The sequence below is a fragment of the Stigmatopora nigra genome, chromosome 4, assembly GCF_051989575.1.
Source record: "Stigmatopora nigra isolate UIUO_SnigA chromosome 4, RoL_Snig_1.1, whole genome shotgun sequence".
NCBI classification, from domain to species: Eukaryota; Metazoa; Chordata; class Actinopteri; order Syngnathiformes; family Syngnathidae; genus Stigmatopora; species Stigmatopora nigra.
The window spans coordinates 16,895,837-16,915,186 of NC_135511.1; the positions used below are offsets into that span (position 1 = coordinate 16,895,837).

Here is a 19,350-nt window from a genome sequence, read left to right on the forward strand (position 1 = left end):
TTTTATCTACATTAAAAAGTGGAAAACACCAAATATATTTTAATTTATTACAAGATAATTATTTTTTTCAATCAATTAAACAATCAATTATTTTTACTTTTTTGGTTGAAAAATGGGGAAAACTGTCAAAATTCCTATACATCTATAATTATCAGAATTTTATTAAAAAACATAATATCGACACTAGCAGTGCTATGCTAAATTTGCCATTTAGTCAAAAAAACAACAATATTTCTAAAAAAAAAAACAGTTTGACACCTTGCTAATGAAATAATTATAACTATTTTGTCTTTAATCTTTCGCATTTTCTTTCAAAAAAAACACTTCAAGTAAGAAAAAGATTCACCTGCCAAACATTCACACATCTGCCATTTTATCTTCATGATAAAATACACATTTGAGTGTTTTCCTATCATTAATATATACTATATATTATTCAGATGTGGCGGTTAGCGGTGGGTGTAAACTCAGGTGTAATTTGGTCGGAGTCTGTCGAGATTAATTTTGTCATCCACGTGATGAATGCAATCCTGGGGGACGCTCCGATGCATCAGTGTCATTCCCGATGAGATTTTTCACGGGACTTGAGACTTTCTAAGATTAAGTGCAGTATTAGTCAATGTTTTGGGGATAAGACTTCACACTAATTTAGTGAAGAGCAACAACCTGCGGAGGAAGCTCCATTAGCAATGACAATGAACTACAGCTCCAGTGGGAAAATCTGATTAACACTGCATGCTGATATTCTGAAGTCATTTTACCGCTCGGCCGATAATTCTACATTTGCACCAATCGGGGCTTCTAGAGTGCTTTTGTTGCTGCCAAAAGATCTTTTTAGCCGAGTATTGTCATATTTCAGTGATCCCTGAGGGGTGACGCGCTAGTTGGGTTTGACATCGGATTTATAGATGTCAAGGGAAGCAAAGGTAAGAGCTGTATTTATCGTATTTTCTTGCATTTACGCTGTATTTGAGGCTAAGAAAAATGGCTGATTTAAGGCTAAGGCTTATATGAGCATAAATTAGATTATTGGTGCTGATAGATGTGTTGGTAGTGTTTACTATGTCCTAATAGGTGTTAAGGATGATTGAAGATCATTAGAATATCAGACTTGATAGCTGCGTAATGTGTATCTCATGCTATTATTGCACCCAGAGATTTGAACAGACTTCCTGGTTGTACTGGTCATGTGACCCTTTTGGATTGTGCAATCCAGCAGATGATTCTTTCAATTTATGAAGTATCTCAGAAATAACAGGTGAGATGATTTTTCTTAAGATTTTACCTTCAAAATAACGCATTTGTAGTGACTTTTAAAACCATGAATAGAGGGGGGAAAATTGTGAATCAGGGGGCGGCTTACACGAGAGAAATTAGAAAGATTCAATGATTATAAGGCAATTTTTAGGGTGCAGCTTATATAAGAGAAATTTGAAAGATTTAAAGATTTTAAGCAAATTTTAGGGGGTGGCTTATACGAGAGAAATTGGAAAAATTCAATGATTTTAAGACAAACTTTTTAGGGTACGGCTTATACGAGAGAAATTAGAAAGATTTAATGATTTTAAGGCAATTTTTAGGGCTTATACGAGAGAAATTAGAAAAATTCAATGATTTTAAGGCATTTTTTAGGGTACGGCTTATACGAGAGAAATTAGAAAGATTCAATGATTTTAAGGCAATTTTTAGGGCTTATACGAGAGAAATTAGAAAAATTCAATGATTTTAAGGCAAGTTTTGGAGGGTGGCTCATACGAGAGAAATTAGGGAAAAAATCAATGATTTTGAGGCAATTTTTAGGGGAAGGTTTTTACGAGAGAAATTAGAAAAAATCAATGATTTTAAGACACATTTTTTAGTGTACAGCTTATATGTGGATGCAGCTAATATGCTAGAAAATGCAGTATTTGTGGATTTGGAAAGATGTATCAGCATTTCTACCAAAAAATTAGCTACCAAATAGCAAACCAAAACCGGTGATGAGCCATCTAGGAGTTATTATTTGAATAGCTTTGGATTTTGCTACTATTGTGAAGAGAGAGAACTTTCCATTGATATCAGATGTTGCAAATATACGACGCTGACACGCTGCTGTCAGCATTGATTTCCATTTCTCGCAGAAATATAGTGTTGAATTCCTCTCCAGGCGGAGAAGTTTCTTTGCACACGACTGCCAGATCTGATTGCCTTTTTGCAAAAGCGGCCTGTATTGGACTCCATCTGCATGTTTTTTCTTTTTTTTTTTACTTCTGCGAGCTGTGGCGGAGCCGTCATCTCAATAAGAATATTTCCTCCTCACTTGGCAGTTTTCACAATCCTTGTTTTGCAGCAGAAATGCGGTTTTAGTGAGTGAGGGGGGGGGGGGTATTGTTTTGCAGAATGGAGGTAGCAACTTCACCGCGTGGGAGATGTCAGGTTACGTTGCTATTAGTCATGGGATTTTGTACTAAAAGGATGTGTATTTGCTTTAAAGTAATAGAGCAATTTTGAATGGGTTTTTTGGCTTTTATTGAATTTTTTGATTGGTCTGAATCCAAGTGTCAACGGAAAATGACGGTCATGTTTCGCGGAAAGTTCAGAGAGGAAGAAAATAGTTTTTGTGAAAAGGTTTGACGGGATTAAAACTTTTGCCGTTTGTTTTTTTTTTAAAGAGTTTTGATTGTGTTTTTGCACTGTTTCAAACTGAAAATGACCACTGGAATGCTGGGGTCAACGGAGTGTATCATAAATCATTATTTGATAAATAAAAAAGATTTTTTTTAGATCCGATCATGTCATTTTTAGAAAATCTAGGAGATTAAATTCTTTTTAATTTTTATAAAAAAAATATGTATTTTTAAGTATTAACTCATAGACCACCATTGATGTCAATAGCAATTTATGCATACAAAACCAAAAAATAAATTGAGGGTCTATTGCAAAAATACATAGTAATGTACTGTATATTTTTATATTTACACTAGTGAAATAAACTGCAAAAAAGAGACTAAAAGTCTAAAAAAAATCCCAATCAAGAGCCCTCAATTTATCACATATGACTATTTTTATTCACAAAAATTGATCTACAAGAGCCAAATATTTAGAAAGAACCCACTGTACAACTCCCTAATACAACTTAAATATTTAATAACTATTCAAATTACGGGAAAAGACAATTCCACGTAATTGGTAATCAGTTCTTGTCTGTCTATATAAACCCTGTGTGCTTGTGAGTCATTTTCAGATCGCCTGCTTTGTTTAATTCATGCCTTGTTACCACACCATATCCCATGCAAAAGTAATTTGTATATACATTTTTTGATGTATCGGCCGATCCACTAAAATCACGCAAAAAAAATCACATCTGGAGACCCCCAGAGTTCTATGCAAAAATATATCTTATTACTCGATCAAACATTTTTTAACTATTTTTCTTCACAAAAATTGATCTACAAGAGCCAAATATTTAGAAAAAAACGCTGCACAACTCCCTAATACAACTTAAATATTTAAAAACTATTCAAATTACGGGAAAAGACAATTCCATGTAATTGGTAATCAGTTCTTGTCTTTCTATTTAAACCCAGTGTGCACATTCACATAAAAAATATCACATCTGGACCCCCCACCCCCCCCCCCCCCAGAATATATGCAAAAATATATCTTATTCCTCAATCAACCATTAGCGTCATTTCATATAGATAATCCACATAATGAAGGCTTTAACAAAGAATATCCACAATGTTTCATGCCTGTATAGTATATATGTTATATTATTATACATCATCATTTCATTGTTGCGAGAAGAGAGATGAGCGTGTGATGTGGTGGTGGTGGGGGGGGGGGGGGGGGGTTGTAGGGTTTTATGCTTGCAGCTTCACACAGCGCGTTAATACATTCCGAGCTATGGGGGTCTGCCATTGTCTGCGCTAGCTATAATTAAGCCGTGCATTAGAGAGAAGACTGGAATAAAACATGAGTATACAAATGCGGCCCGAAGCCGATGTTCTACTGATTATTATTACCGTGCAGATAAAGCATTCCTCACAAGCGCCCGTGTGTGCCAGAGCTTTGAAAAACATCTGGACCTTTTAATTGAAAAATGGCTCGCCGTTTCGGCGTGCTGATTTCTACTAAGTGAAGTCAACAATTAAGACGAGAAAACAATCGAGGGGGGAATTGCAAAGTCTTATTATTTGTTGTTTTAGACCAAAAAAAAAGGGAAAAGGGGATTTATTCATTATTTATAGGTCATGGAGTAAAGGCCAAATATGGAGATGGTGTATTGGAAATGACGGTGTGTTGCGTGAAATCAATCAAAATGTGGATATTGGGTTTGAAGTAATTACTTTGTGGGTATGGTGAGAGTAGGCATGGGTTGTTGGGTTTTTAAGTCATGTAGCGTTTAATTATAATCAATGTTAAATGTGATTTTGTGGATTGAAGATGTTGCAAGGGGAAATGGACTTGGTTAACTGTTTGGTAGGTTTTAATGCTTGGCTTTTTTTTTGGTTATTAGAAGAGAATTTGGTGTTAGATTATGGCTGAGATTAGAAGAATTGGTGTTCGGAATGTTGGCTTTAGGAGGTGGTTGCAGTTTTTGGGGGAAAATAAGTTATTTTCTTTCAAAATGTATGTCATTTTTTAAGATGAGAAAAATCGAGTAAAAATTCACTTGGTTGAATTTTTGGTAGATTTAAACGCTTGACTTTTTTGGGTCATTAGAAAATAATTTGGTGTTAGATTACTGTTAAAATTTGAAGAACTAGTATTCATGATATTGGCTTTGGGAGGTGGTTGCAGTTATAATTGGGGAAAATAAGTTATTTTCTTTCAAAATGTATGTCATTTTTTAAGATGAAAAAATCGAGTAAAAATTTACTTGGTTGAATTTTTGGCAGGTTTAAATGCTTGACTTTTTGGGTCATTAGAAAACAATTTGGTGTTAGATTATTGCTAAAATTTGAAGAATTAGCATTCAGAATATTGGCTTTGGGAGGTTTTAGTAGTTATTTTAGGGAAAAAATAGTTTTTTCTTTAAAATGTATGTCATTTTTTAGGATGGGCAAAATCAAGTAAAAATGGACTCTTAACTTTTTGGCAGGTTTAAATGCTTGACTTTTTTTTGGTCATCAGAGAACAATTTTGTGTTAGATTAGTGCTAAAATGAGAAAAAAATAGCATTCATCATATTGGCTTTGTGAGTTTTTAACAGTTATTATAGATTTTTCTTTATTTTCATCAAAATGTAATTTTTGTAAAAAAAATGACAATGAACTGTTTTCTATTGATTGACATTTTTGAGCAAATGCACAAATAGTAAGCAATGTTTAAAATGCCTCTAGAGCTGGGAAATGCAACAAAATGTAGGTCGAACTCAAGATTCTTATGCGAGCCATTACTTTTTTTTCCCATTTGCTGTAAAACACAAAAAAATATTTGGCAGTTGAATATGAAATCTTACACCTATTTTTGTGCATCATTTTTGTGTTTTTTCACTTCATAAATTATATGAAACAACTCCTAACACACATTTTACATTACCCCTGTCACTGAATACTGCATTTACTGCAAACTAAGCCACATCCAAAAAGTCATGGGTACCATGTTGGCACTCGGCACCGACTAAAATATGCGCAGGATCTCATCCATTATGCAAAGTTTATCAAAATTAGCAATGCACACCCACACATTCCCTTTTGACTTGATTGTGTTGTGTTGTTTTTTGCAGAAAGATTCGCGGCTGCACTAAAACATGCAATTATTCATATATTTAAAGTTGTTTTTGAATACAGAAGATGCAAATTGATTATTTCTTAGAATGAGGAGAATTTCTTTATGTTTAAGAAATCAATAAATATACAGTTTTCCCCAAAAATACGTGATGGTTGTAATATGCATGGCTCCAAACTACACTTGATGTTTATGCTCAAAATTTGAGGCTAGTAACAAAGAAAATAATGGCAGAATTTGGAATGTTTTACAAATATTTTTTGTACATATTACAATTTACAGTAATTCCAAAATAATGTTTTTGACTGAAAATTCCAGAAATGTACTCAGTGTATTTTTTAATTTGCACATTATGTACGTTCTAGTTTTAATTTGCATGGTGCCAAAGTACACTTGATATTGCTTGATATTTGCTAAAAAAAATATGAGACTAATAACCTAGAAAATAATGGCAGAATTTGGAATATTTTCCAAATATTTTTTTATCCAAATGCGATAAATATATTACAATATACAGTAATTCCAAAATAATGTTTTTGACTAAAAATTCCAGAAATATACTCTGTATTTGTATACTCGCACATTTAGTATATAGTTGTAATTTCCATATTGCCAAATTACACTTGATATCGCTTATTTGCTCTAAAATATGAGACTAATAATCTAGAAAATATGGCAGAATTTGGAATATCTTCCAAATATTTTTTTATTCAAATGCCATAACCATATTACAAAGTGCAGTAATTCCAAAATAATGTTTTTTACTGAAAATTCCAGAAAAGTACTCAGTGTACTATTATAATCGCACATTATTTACGTTATAGTTGTAATTTGCATGTTGCCAAACTAATATAACTTTTTGCTAAAAAAAATATGAGACTTATAACCTAGAAAATAATGGCAAAATTTGGAATATTTTCCAAATATTTTTCTATTCAAATGCGATGTTTTTGACAGAAAATTCCAGAAAAATACTGTGTATTTTTTATAATCGCACATTAAGTACTTTAATTACCTTAATATCCTCAAAAATACACCTAAAACAGTGTCAGAATTTGAATCATTTTCTCTTCAGGTCGTATTCATCAGTTTTTCCGAAAAAAATCCACCTCAAACCCATGCAAATCCCAATCAACCCCCCCAAAAAAACTGCCAATAACCCACACATATCCCCATCCCATAACAAGCAAAGTTATTTCATCCCTAACAGAACATTCCTTCATCCTTCCCATCTGAAAACTAGAGATGAGTGCGTCTGGGCCAGCGGCCGTTCATCTGCCAATATGGCAGCCACCTGAGTGATGGGCATGTGGCGATGTCACTAATGATCAGACCATAATGACTGGCTGACAGGGGAGGAGAGCAATAGATTGTCACTGGGGGTTGAGTTAAAGAGGGGGCCCTAATGATCTGCCAGCAAACACTGGCACAGCACCTCTTTTATCACTCCATCTTCTTGGTCTATTCCTCATCAGGTTCCTCTTCATTGGAGGGAGCCACTGTCTAGCGTTTCAATGCCATCTCACAAGACATGTAAACATCTGTCACCTAACGTATCTATATTTCATGCTATTACCTCTTAGGCCTCCACTCGAGTGTTGTAAGCCTCGGGGTACTCGATTTCCGCCGGTAGGGAAAGATGGGGTCATAATTACGTCGGCGCATTCTGGTGTTTTTAGCAAAAAGGGGGTGTCCTATATAGCCGCTCGCTATATCCCAAGCGACTGCTGCTTCTGAGCCACTCAGCGAAATGAAGAATACCTTATGACCTCATTTCTTTTTCCATTGGATGCTGTGTTACTTTTGTTTCAACTGGAGTTTTTAACCTGGCATGGGAATGCATTTGACAGGTACAAATTCAGTCCAAGTCATTGAATCCTCCAAGCGTTGAAATACACACTTTTTTTTACTAAAAAGAGCCATCTTAAAAAAAGTGGACTTTTTCTTAGTTCAGCGGAGTCTATAAGTTAAATTATCGTATTTTCCGCACTATAAGGCGCACCGGATATAAGGCAAAGCTTCAATGAATGTGCAATTTTAAAATTAGCTACCAATATAATGTAAAGTAAGTGATGTAGGAGTAGTAGTAGTAGTAGGGGATTGTGTCAAACATCCACTAATTGGAGCTGTACCAGTAGTAGTAGTAGTAGGGGATTGTGTCATACATCCATTAGTTGGAGCGGTAGTAGTAGTAGTAGTAGTATTAGTAATAGTAGTAGGGGATTGTGTCATACATCCATTAGTTGGAGCGGTAGTAGTAGTAGTAGTAGTAGTATTAGTAATAGTAGTAGGGAATTGTGTCATACATCCATTAGTTGGAGCTGTAGTAGTAGTAGTAGGGGATTGTGTCATACATCCATTAGTTGGAGCTGTAGTAGTAGTAGTAGTAGTAGTAGTAAGGGATTGTGTCATACATCCATTAGTTGGAGCTGTAGTAGTAGTAGTAGTAGTGGTAGTAGTAGTAGTGGTAGTAGTAGTGGTAGCATTAGTAGTAGTATTAGTAGTAGTAGTAGTAGTAGTAGTATTAGTAGTAGTAGTAGTAGTAGTGGATTGTGTCATACATCCATTAGTTGGAGCTGTAGTATTAGTAGTAGTAGTAGGGGATTGTGTCATACATCCATTAGTTGGAGCTGTAGTAGCAGTATTAGTAGTAGTAGTAGTAGTAGGGGATTGTGTCATACATCCATTAGTTGGAGCTGTAGTAGCAGTATTAGTAGTAGTAGTAGTAGTAGGGGATTGTGTCATACAAAGAGCAAAAGAGGGCAAATTTGTGTTGACAATCTACCCCCCAACTCCGCCTATATTTTACGTCATGAATCACGTTTGGCAGCCCAGAATAAGCTAGTTCTGGAGAATTTGCTACTGGCACTATAGCCATTGTAATTCATCAATTCCAAGGAAATACAACAACAAAAAACCAAAAAAATAAGCTACCAATGCAATATCTAGACCCGGGGGGTCGATTAGGGTCAAACTCATTTTTGTTGCGGGTCACGTCATATTCACAATTTAATTTTTTAGGCTACCACAATTAATAAATACACTGGTTTTCTGCCTGTTTTTAAATATACAAATGAGAAAGAATAAAGTGAAAAATGGAATTTCTCTCTGAAGACAAGTGAATGTTGACCACCTGTATAATTATTTCCGTTTATTGCTAGAATGGCCTTTTGGAGAATGTAATTGAGCTATTTGCTCCTCATAATGAGGCATTATAGAAGGACAAAAAACAATTGCTGCCAGATGAAAGTATTATTCATAAGTTTTAAATCTATTCGTACAAGTCAAAAGGCCAAGATAGGGTTTAAGAAAAATTAATCAAAACAACCTTTAGAAGCATAAGTCTGAATATCATTGGTTAGATTGACTAATGAATAGATATTTTCAAAGAATATTAGAATATAGGTGATTAAGATAGCTTAACTATTGAAATTTTGCATTGAAAATAACATTTTGACATGGTTTGCCTCTGCATAGTTGAAAGCGGGAATGCAGCAGAGGGCTTATGACTTGACAAAAAACAGTAGTTGAGAGTTGCAGTTGATTTTTTTGTGAAAATTAAGAAGCAAAAGAATGAAGAGAAAGAGTATAGGTGAGTAATTATTACAAGAACTAAGTCAGATGAATTATAAAATAGAACAAAGTACTTTTTCCTACTTTTTAAAGTACATGTGTGGCAAAGTGGCGGCCTGGGGGCCAAATCTGGCCCGCTGCATCATTTTGTGTGGCCCGGGAAAGTAAATCATGAGTGCTGACTTTCTGTTTTAGGATCAAATTAAAATGAAGAGTATAGATGCGTATTAAATTTCCTAATTTTCACCCTTTTTAAATCAATAATTGTCATTTTTTAATCCATTTTTCTCTGTTTTTAGTTCAAAAATCATTTTATAAAATCTAACAATATATTTAAAAAAAAACTAAAATAAACATTGTTTTAGATCTATAAAAACGGAATATTCAGGGATTTTAATCCAGTTATTTTAATCCATTTATAAAAGAAAAAAAATCTAAATATTACATCAAAAATGGTCCGACCCACGTAAAATCAAGTTGACGTTAAAACGGCCCGCGAACCAACCCGAGTCTGACACCCTTGTTCTAAAACATATGAAGATGCCTGATCATCAGATTTCAGCTTCCATAATTATAACCCCCAGAATTGAGTATGTTGTAACTCACTTCAAAAAGTATCGCCTTTGCAAAAACCTGCGCTTTCAGGAGCTTTCAGATACTTTAATTGGCGAAATTTGCAAATCAGCCAGTCAGCCATATAACTCATTGTCACGTTTAATCAATATACTTTGTAAATCAACTCATTTAACTTATAAATGAACTCATATAGATCAGGCCACCAATTAAACAATTAGCGTGCATTTATCCGTGCATTAATTCCGCCATTAATCATGCCAAAAGAGTTGAAAATTTTCAGCCCTGCGGATTTTGGACGCCGGAGTATTGCATCATACCTCGCCAGTGCGGCGGCGTGTGACACGGCTACGATTTACGGTTAAAAAAAAATCAATGCAATTAGGGAAGAGGTTGGAAACTGGCCTTGGGTCCACCAAAACCTTCCAGAAAATGACTACAGTTAATAGAAGGGGATTCACTACCATAATCAATGAGCAGAAGGATTACTGTACATCTGTCAACTACTGTAAAAAGTACTGCTATACTAAATGCTATACTTGCTAAATTAGATTCCCTAACTTTTTTTCATTGATTTTATAAGTGTAGAGTAAAAACTAGGTGGATAGTAATGGGTTAAATCGTGTCAAAATGGTGGCAAGGGGGCCAAATCTGGCCCGTCGCATCATTTTGTGCGGTCCGGGAAAGTCAATCATGAATACCGACTTTGTGTTTTAGGATCAGAGTAAAATGAAGAGTATAGATGGAAATTAAATGTGATGGTTTTCCCCCTTTTAAATCAATAATTGTCATTTTTTAATCAATTTTTCTGTGTTTTTAGTTCAAAAATCATTTTGTAAAATCTAAAAATATATTTTAAAAAAAGCTAAAGTAAACATTGTTTTAGATCTATAAAAAAAACGGAAAATTCAGGGCTCAGAACCCATTGGGAGTTGATCCCTCAATCATCAAACTGTGAGGCAAATTTGCTAACCACTATTGCACCATGCTGCCTCTTTATTCTACCTAAAACTTTATTATACCAATCTATGGCCTAATCTAGTCCACAAAAATTAAATTTTTCTACCAAATATGTTTGACTTTACACTTGAAAAAACATTTTTGGGGGTTCTTTTTTAAAAGTATGTTTATTTGATTTTTTTTTATTAATCTATTTTTAGATTTTACAAAATGATTTTTAAACTAAAAACAGAAAAAATGATTAAAAAATTGCAATTAGTGATTTAAAAGGGTAAAAATCAGGAAATATAATATACATCTATACTCTTTAATTTAATTTGATCCTAAAACTGAAAGTCGGCACTCATAATTAACTTTCCCGGGCCACACAAAATGATGCGGCGGGCCAGATATGGCCCCCAAGCCACCACTTTGACACATGTGGTATAGTAGCTTCTTTTACTTGAGTAAAAATTTTGAGCTACACTACCCAGCTCAGCTTTTTACAACGGTAAATCCTGATGTTTATTACAGTTTTTATTTACTTTTATTTACTTTAACACGTCAAAGGATGCAGTAAAATGTTTTTTTTCAGGCCCAAATGAATGATTAGTCTTCACCAGTCGCCAAGCTGCAATTGGCTTACAAATATGAACACCTGTTTCCTACTTCACCTTAGCTGGTTCTCACTGGAGGAAAATGCACAGCTAACATCGATGGGCCCCGTTTGTATCGCTCATTAACTGCTTAGGCGCAACACATTAAACAGCATGACACTAGATCAGCTAATGTCACTTTGGACCTGCTCAAATGGACATGCAACAAGCTTAAATACCTACTCACATCTGGGAAAATATCATGAAAAGTTCCATCGTTTCTGTCCATCAATCTCCCTTTTCTGGTCATTCAGATAATTAGGTATGTTTTACGGATTGTGATCAATTTATACAAATGGAGTACCATTTAAAAAAAATAGTGTAAATACATTACATTGGTGTTTGAAATAAAACTAATTTTTTTGATTAGTCTAATGCACAGGTGTCAAAGTGGTGGCCCGGGGGCCAAATCTGGCCCGCCGTATCATTTTGTGTGGCCCGAGAAAGTAAATGATGAGTGTTGACTTTCTGTTTTAGGATCAAATTAAAATGAAGAGTATTGATATTTATTGAAATTCATGATTTCCCCCTTTAAATCAATATTTGTCATTTTTTAATCAATTTAATTGTGTTTTTAGTTCAAAAACAATGTTTATTTTAGCTTTTTTAATTTTTTTTGATTCTACTAAATGATTTTTGAACTAAAAACACAAAAATAATTGATTAAAAAGGACAATTATTGATTTAAAAGTTAGAAAATCAGGAAATATATATATATATATATATATATATATCTATACATATCCTGATTTTCCCCCTTTTATATCAATAATTGTCATTTTTAATCATTTTTTCTGTGTTTTTAGTTCAAAAATCATTTAATAAAATCTAAAAATATATATAAAAAAAGCTAAAATAAACATTGTTTTAAATCTATAAAAAACTGAATATTCGGGGTTTAAAATCCAGTTTTTTAATCCATTTATTAAAAAAAATCTAAATATTATATCTAAAAAATGGTCTGGCCCACTTTAAATCGAATTGACTTTAATAAACCAACCCGAGTTTGACAACCTTGGTCTAATACCACAGAATATCAGACTTAACATAATAATTTTTGCCCAAAAAAATGCACTTTCATAAAGTATTTTCCCTCATTTTGAAAAAGTTAAGAAAAGCCCTTCTACAGGATGTAACTGACCTTTCATCCTGTGTCAGATGGGATGAAGCAACCACCCGTCCAAACGTCCAAACATCCAACATGGCAGCCAAAGCCCAGTTTGAGATGTTGTGAGGAGGCGAACGTCGGATACGGGCAGGGTCGGTCGGTCACGGGAGCTGTCCAGCACTCACTTTGCTGATTGTCTCATCAGTCCGGGCTAAGTCGGCAAGATGTGACAGCCGCCTTCTCGCTCGGACTTGCTGACCACCGGCCTTGGCATTGCCTCCGCTCACCTGTCCGAGCGGAGCTTCCCAACGATTGGTCGTTCAAGTGGTTACAGGAAGAATGAGGATCAATGTTGTGTTGTAGTGTCAGAGGAGAAAAGATGGGGGCTGACACTTGATTTAGTTCCTTTAAAAAAAGTGTTTTTCAACTCTTTTGAATGGAGGCACTTTCTGCAATGAAAAAAAAATAGGGAAATGCAAAGTTTATAACAATATTATCATATTAGTTGAAGGGTGTCAGACTTTGGTTGGTTAGTGTCATCGTGGGCAATTTTTCAACAATTTTAGATATAATATTTAGATTTTTTATTTTATAAATGGATTAAAAGAACTGGATTCAAAGCCCTGAATATTCAGTATTTTATAGATCTAAAACAATGTTGATTTTAGCTTTTTTAGATATATTTTTTGATTTTACAAAATGATTTTTGGAACTAAAAAGGGGGAAATCAGGAAATTTAATGTACATCTATAGTCTTCATTTTAATTTGATCCTAAAACAGAAAGTCGGCACTCATGATTAACTTTCGTGGGCCACACAAAATGTTGCGGCGGACCAGATTTGGCCCCCGGGCCGCCACTTTGACACCTGATATAGCATTTATATAATGAGTGTCATCAAAATTGTATTTAACAGAAACACAAAAGAATATTAATATGTTTCATCAATGTTTTCACGCATACCTTACAAAGTTAAATTATGCAAACCCTGAACAAATTCCAGAATATAAATACCATGACAATATTAATTGGTCCACAACTTGTTCTCGAAACATGCCTTATATTTCCTAATATTACTTAAAAAAAAAGAAAAAAATATGTTCACACAACAATCGGAGCTCCATCAAAGCCTTACAACTCAAACCCATCTGCTTCGATAAGCTCCAGCACCCCATAACCCTGAAATGTCAAAAACGCCTCAATATTCCTACTCAAACTGCCCCTCAATCCTTTAAAATCAGTCCAAAATAATAAAAAATAACCCCATTCCCCAACACCAGACCTTCAATTTTGTATTCAATTTGAACTCTTTTTATTTCATTGACTTTTTTTTCACTTTCCACTGGCAGTAGTACTTCTGATACATTGCTAGAAACGGCCCAAAAAAAAAAAAAAAAACGACCCTCGTGGAGGGATAACGGATGAGCTCAGATGAACAGTGTCAGGTAAAGTGCTGTGAAAGACATTTAATGTGTTTTATATCAGTGTGTCTGAATTGTCCGGGAACACTTGAATCACTCAACGTCAACCAAATACGCTGTAATGAGACTCGCCTCCTCTCATCTCAAGACACATGTCTCTCTACTGTCACTCAAGCTAAGAGCCAGAATGAAAAAAAACACGGTATCTTCTTAAAAAAAAACCCAACTGCATGATATTGCAGTTTTAAACATCAAAAAAAGAGTACAAAAGGTCAATTTCTGGAGCTTTTCCAAACATCTGGAGTTCAGAAAGATATACAGTGTTCCCTCGCTACTTCACGGTTCAGCTATGGCGGACTCAGAGCTTCGCAGATTTTTTTTGGGGGGGGGGGGGGGGGATACAAATATTACATTGAAACAACATATTTTACAGGTTTTTTTTGTTATAACATGAATTTCACTCTACCCGTATTCTATATGGTTTACTGTATACAGGGGGTAAAAAAATAAAAAAAAATTTAAAAAAAAAATTAAAAAATTAAAAAATACCAAAAAATAAATAATTTTTTTTTAATTAAATTCTAATTAAGCATTTTTGAAGGGGAATCCCTACTTCGTGGAAATTCACTTATCGCGGGTGGTCCCGGTCCCCATTAACCGCGATAACCGAGGGATTACTGTTTTATAAAATGTGCTAGTCCTTCTTTTAAGCTATTTTGTCACTAAAAGACGGAAAAAAATAGTGCATGGCCTTTTAGGAGTTTTACATTAGAAGATGAACCCTTTCTTCCATGCTTGTATTTTGGTCCCAATGCGTTTATTTTGCTGCTTTCGATCATATTAGCTTGACAGAATTTCATGCTAGGAGATTCTTTTTCCAATGGGACTATCTTGACAGGGTTTCTGTTTCCAAACATACATGGTTGCTAACAAAGTACTGATTGGGAGCTTGTAGAAGAAGACTCGGATTGGTTCAAGGGCTGATTTATGTCAATTTGGTTTCATGTGGGCTGGGCTGTTTTAGATATAATGTTTAGATTTTTTTTTTTATAAATGGATTAAAAGAACTGGATTAAAATCCCTGAATATTCAGTTTTTTATAGATCTAAAATAATGTTGATTTTACCTTTTTTTGAATATATTTTTAGATTTAAAAAAATGATTTTTAACTAAAAACAGAAAAAAATGATTAAAAAATTACAGTTGATTTAAAATGGGGGAAAATCAGGAAATTTAATATTCATGTATACTCTTTATTTTAATTTTATGCTAAAACAGAAAGTCGGCAGTCATGATTTACTTGATTTCATGTGGGCTGGACTATTTTAGATATAATATTTAGATCAATTTCAATAACTGGATTAAGGGAACTGAATTAAAAGCCCTGAATATTCCGTTTTTTATAGATCTAAAAAAATATTTTAGCCTTTTTTAAATATATTTTTAGATTTTACAAAAGGATTTTTGAACTAAAAAAACAGAAAACGTCATTAAAAAGGATCATATTGATTTAAAAGGTGGAAAATCTGGAAATTTAACATACATCTATACTTTTCATTTTAATTTAATCCTAAAACAAAAAGTCAGCACTCATGATTAACTTTCCCGGGCCACACAAAATGATGCGACGTGCCACTTCTGGCCCCCACGCTTCACATTTGACACCAATGACCGAGATGCATGGTTGCTATCATGAAGGTGACGATATTGGGAGGGGCTTAACGCATCCTGCAGCATCCTTCTTGTAGATCACAAGTGAAAAAGAACAGACCAAGCGGCGAGGGAGCTCTAATTATCCCCACCTGTGCCCCGCTGTGAGCGCAGGGTCAAGATGAAGCCATTAGCTGTCTTTCCACTGGCATCACCAAGTTTGTATACATCTGTGTCTTATTTTCTTTTCTGGCTAAATTAGGCCAGGAAGCTAAGCAGGCGTGACCAAAATTTGGCAAGTTCCAAGGACTCTGGCAAAGTTAGAGACATAGGAAGCGGAAGAGGAAAGACGTGGAGGAGTTGGCATCGGCACCCCCTATACGTGAGCTTGCGATGTTGGGCTTTGAATTTTGATCAAATGGGATTGGATTTCAAGGTGTTTGGGTGGAATATTAAAGGGTGAATTGAAAATAAAATGGAGGTATTGGCGGACATGAGCAAGTTAGAGTAATACAGTAACTTTCAGCAAGTAAATATGCCGCCATTTTGAATTCAGGATGAAATTTGCAGTAGTCAATGTTAAGAATGCGCTCAAAGGAAAACGCCATTTGAAGGGCGGCATTTTACACATGAAAATATCATAAATGTTCCTAAATTCTTTCATTTTCTATGAAAAAAAAAAGTTTTTCCATCACTTGTGGTTTTGGTTGGATTGTTAAAATAATCCAGTTTTTTTTGTGTGTCATTTGTGGTACTTTTTCTTTTAATTGCGAGTATTGGTGAGGTATTTCTCCTCTTAAATAAATCATTATATTGCAATTAGTGCATATCGCTAGCACATGGCTTAAGTAGCTCTATCACGATGACAGATTTTTTCATTTTGTAAAATTACTAACGTATTTTTAGAAGTGTCACTGGAGTATAAGTCGCAGTTTTGGGTGTCAGTTTTTGTTATATTTATCTTTATAGAAACCAATCATAACCATTATAGTATTAATAATAAAATGAAGAACAACTGGATAAATAGGCATCTGTTAACAAGTTTTCCAGATAATGGTAGCATAATACTTTTTTTTAATTAAAAAACGTATAACTCACAGTTGAGTATTAGTAAAAATATATATAATATTAGTATTAGTAGTAGTAGAGGAATTATATATATTTTTTAAAACGTATAGAACGGAAAGTTGAGTACTTTTTCAAAAATTGGCTGCCTTTCCATTTAAAAAAAAAGTACAAGTCACAGTTGAGTATTAGTAAAAAAAAATATATATTATTAGTATTAGTAGCAGATGTATATTTAAAAAAAAAACATATAGTCCAAAAATGAAGTACATCTCTTTCAATAATCGGCTGCGTTTCCATTTTCTCTTCATCTGCCCGACAACTAATTTCACCCAAATTTTTGACACTAATATGCGATATGTCATAAATAGTAGAAAAAATAAATCCACCCCACTACTGGTGCTTGGCTATACTTGAATTGGTAGTCAAAATTCCCCCCATTTTTCCCACTTAAGGCACTGGGCGAAGATTATGGGGATGCTTAAACTCATCTTCAATTTGACTCGATAGAAAAGAGGTCATTGCGATCGCCGCATTGTCAGTTTGGATTAGCCAAGCCGAGGCTTTGTGTGCTCCAGCCAACGTGCACGTTGTCAAAGGTGTTTACCAGCAATGAGCAGATATGAAGGCCAGACTATTGAAGTCATGTAAACGGCCACATCTGTTCAAACCCACCTGCTCCCCAGTGTTTACCGGACAAAATAATTAAATAAGTGCAGCATTTTACTTCTGCATGCAAAAACAATCCAACGGCGCTATTATATTTCCATAAGAAAACTGGTAATGAATGATGACCATGATGAGGTTATTACAAAACACTAAATATGACTGTTGCAGTCAGGGTTTACTTATAGCACGTGTGTCAAAGTGGCGGCTCGGGGGCCAAATTTGGTCCGCCGCATTGTTTTGTGTGGTCCGGGAAAGTAAATCGTGAGTGGTGACTTTCTGTTTTAGGATGAAATTAAAATGAAGAGTATAGATTTATATAAAATGTCCTGATTTTCCACCTTTTAAATCAATAATTGTAATTTTTAAATATTTTTTTCTGTGTTTTTAGTTCAAAAATTATTTTGTACAATCTAAAAATATATTTAAAAAAGGCTAAAATATTTCTTTAGATCTATAAAAAATGGAATATTCGGGGATTTTAATTCAGTTCTTTTAATCAATTTATTTAAAAAAGCGAAATATCACATCTAATCAATAATTGTAATTTTTAACCATTTTTTCTGTGTTTTTAGTTCAAAAATCATTTTGTAAAATCCAAAAATATATTTAAAAAAACCTAAAATAAACATTGTTTTACATCTATTAAAAACTGAATATTCAGGGCTTTTAATCCAGTTCTTTTAATCAATTTATTTTAAAAAGCTAAATATTACATCTAATCAATAATTGTATTTTTAACCATTTTTCTGTTTTTAGTTTAAAAATCTTGTAAAATCTAAAAATATATTTTTAAAAAAGGCTAAAATAAACATTTTTTTAGATCTATAAAAAATGGAATATTCAGGGCTTTTAATTCAGTTCTCTAAATCAATTTATTTAAAAAGTTAAATATTATATCTAATCAATAATTGTAATGTTTAACCATTTTTTCTGTGTTTTTAGTTCAAAAATCATTTTGTAAAATCTAAAAATATATTTAAAAAAACCTAAAATAAACATTGTTTTACATCTATTAAAAACTGAATATTCGGGGCTTTTAATCCAGTTCTTTTAATCCATTTATAACAAAAAAAAAAATCTAAATATTATATCAAAAATGGTCCAGCCCACGTGAAATCAAGTTGACATTAAAGCGGCCCGCAATATAGCATAAAAATTGGCGAAGGGCAACAAAACAAGGTTGTAAAACTGAAAAAAATCTCAGGACTGATTGCATTGACCTTAGAAATCCACTTACAATCAGAAACCATCATATTACAAGCTATTATTAGTCAAGGTGTATCCGTATTTACGGCATAATGGTATATTTCTTTTCCATCTTCCATCTCACAGTCAGGAATTCTCCATTTTTTTTTTAGATTTATATGTTGCCGGGTATGTTTGTTTTCATTTTAGTCCCTTGAACTTTGCCACCCTGAGCGTGACACCCGGGTTGCGAGCGAAGACGGAGAGGCGGACTGTTTCAGAATGATCACTATCATTAACATTCATGGGGGGTTCACTTATCATCCCTGACTGGAGGGACATGGCGGCCATTATGAGACGTCCGCAGGTGGAGCGCCACCATACATATTGCATCTTGCCACAATGGATTTATGTATTCGGTAACAAAAGGACAGTGTAATGAAAAAATACACAAGACAATCCTTTATTTCGCTTCACTTCAAGTGAAGCCAATGTGATGAAAAGGAGAATTCCAACTGACCTGTCACTCAAATAGTAGTACTTGGAATTTGGTAATATAACCTCTCATATCAAGTGAAATGACCCTAATATTATCTGTTCTTTTTCTCTATGCAGTTTTTTATGTACTACATGGCTACATGGCTTTCTTTCATGAACAGCAAACAATAATTTGAATATTCCCATATCCTATTTTGCACATATTTTTCATAGTACATAATCAAGTACAACTTTATATATACATATATATGTATACATATATATACACATATATATATATATATACATATATACACACCTAT

General features: G+C 33.9%; 1 protein-coding gene across 1 annotated transcript in view; it reads right to left on the reverse strand.

Moving 5' to 3' along the window:
- Positions 1-19,350, reverse strand: part of pbx3b (pre-B-cell leukemia homeobox 3b) — a 128,231-nt gene that overhangs the window by 95,182 nt on the left and 13,699 nt on the right. The window contains exon 2 of the mRNA XM_077715364.1: positions 12,595-13,010. Within this exon, the coding sequence (XP_077571490.1) occupies positions 12,595-12,656 (62 nt within the window). The 5' untranslated portion in view covers positions 12,657-13,010. The remainder of the gene's footprint in view (positions 1-12,594; positions 13,011-19,350) is intronic.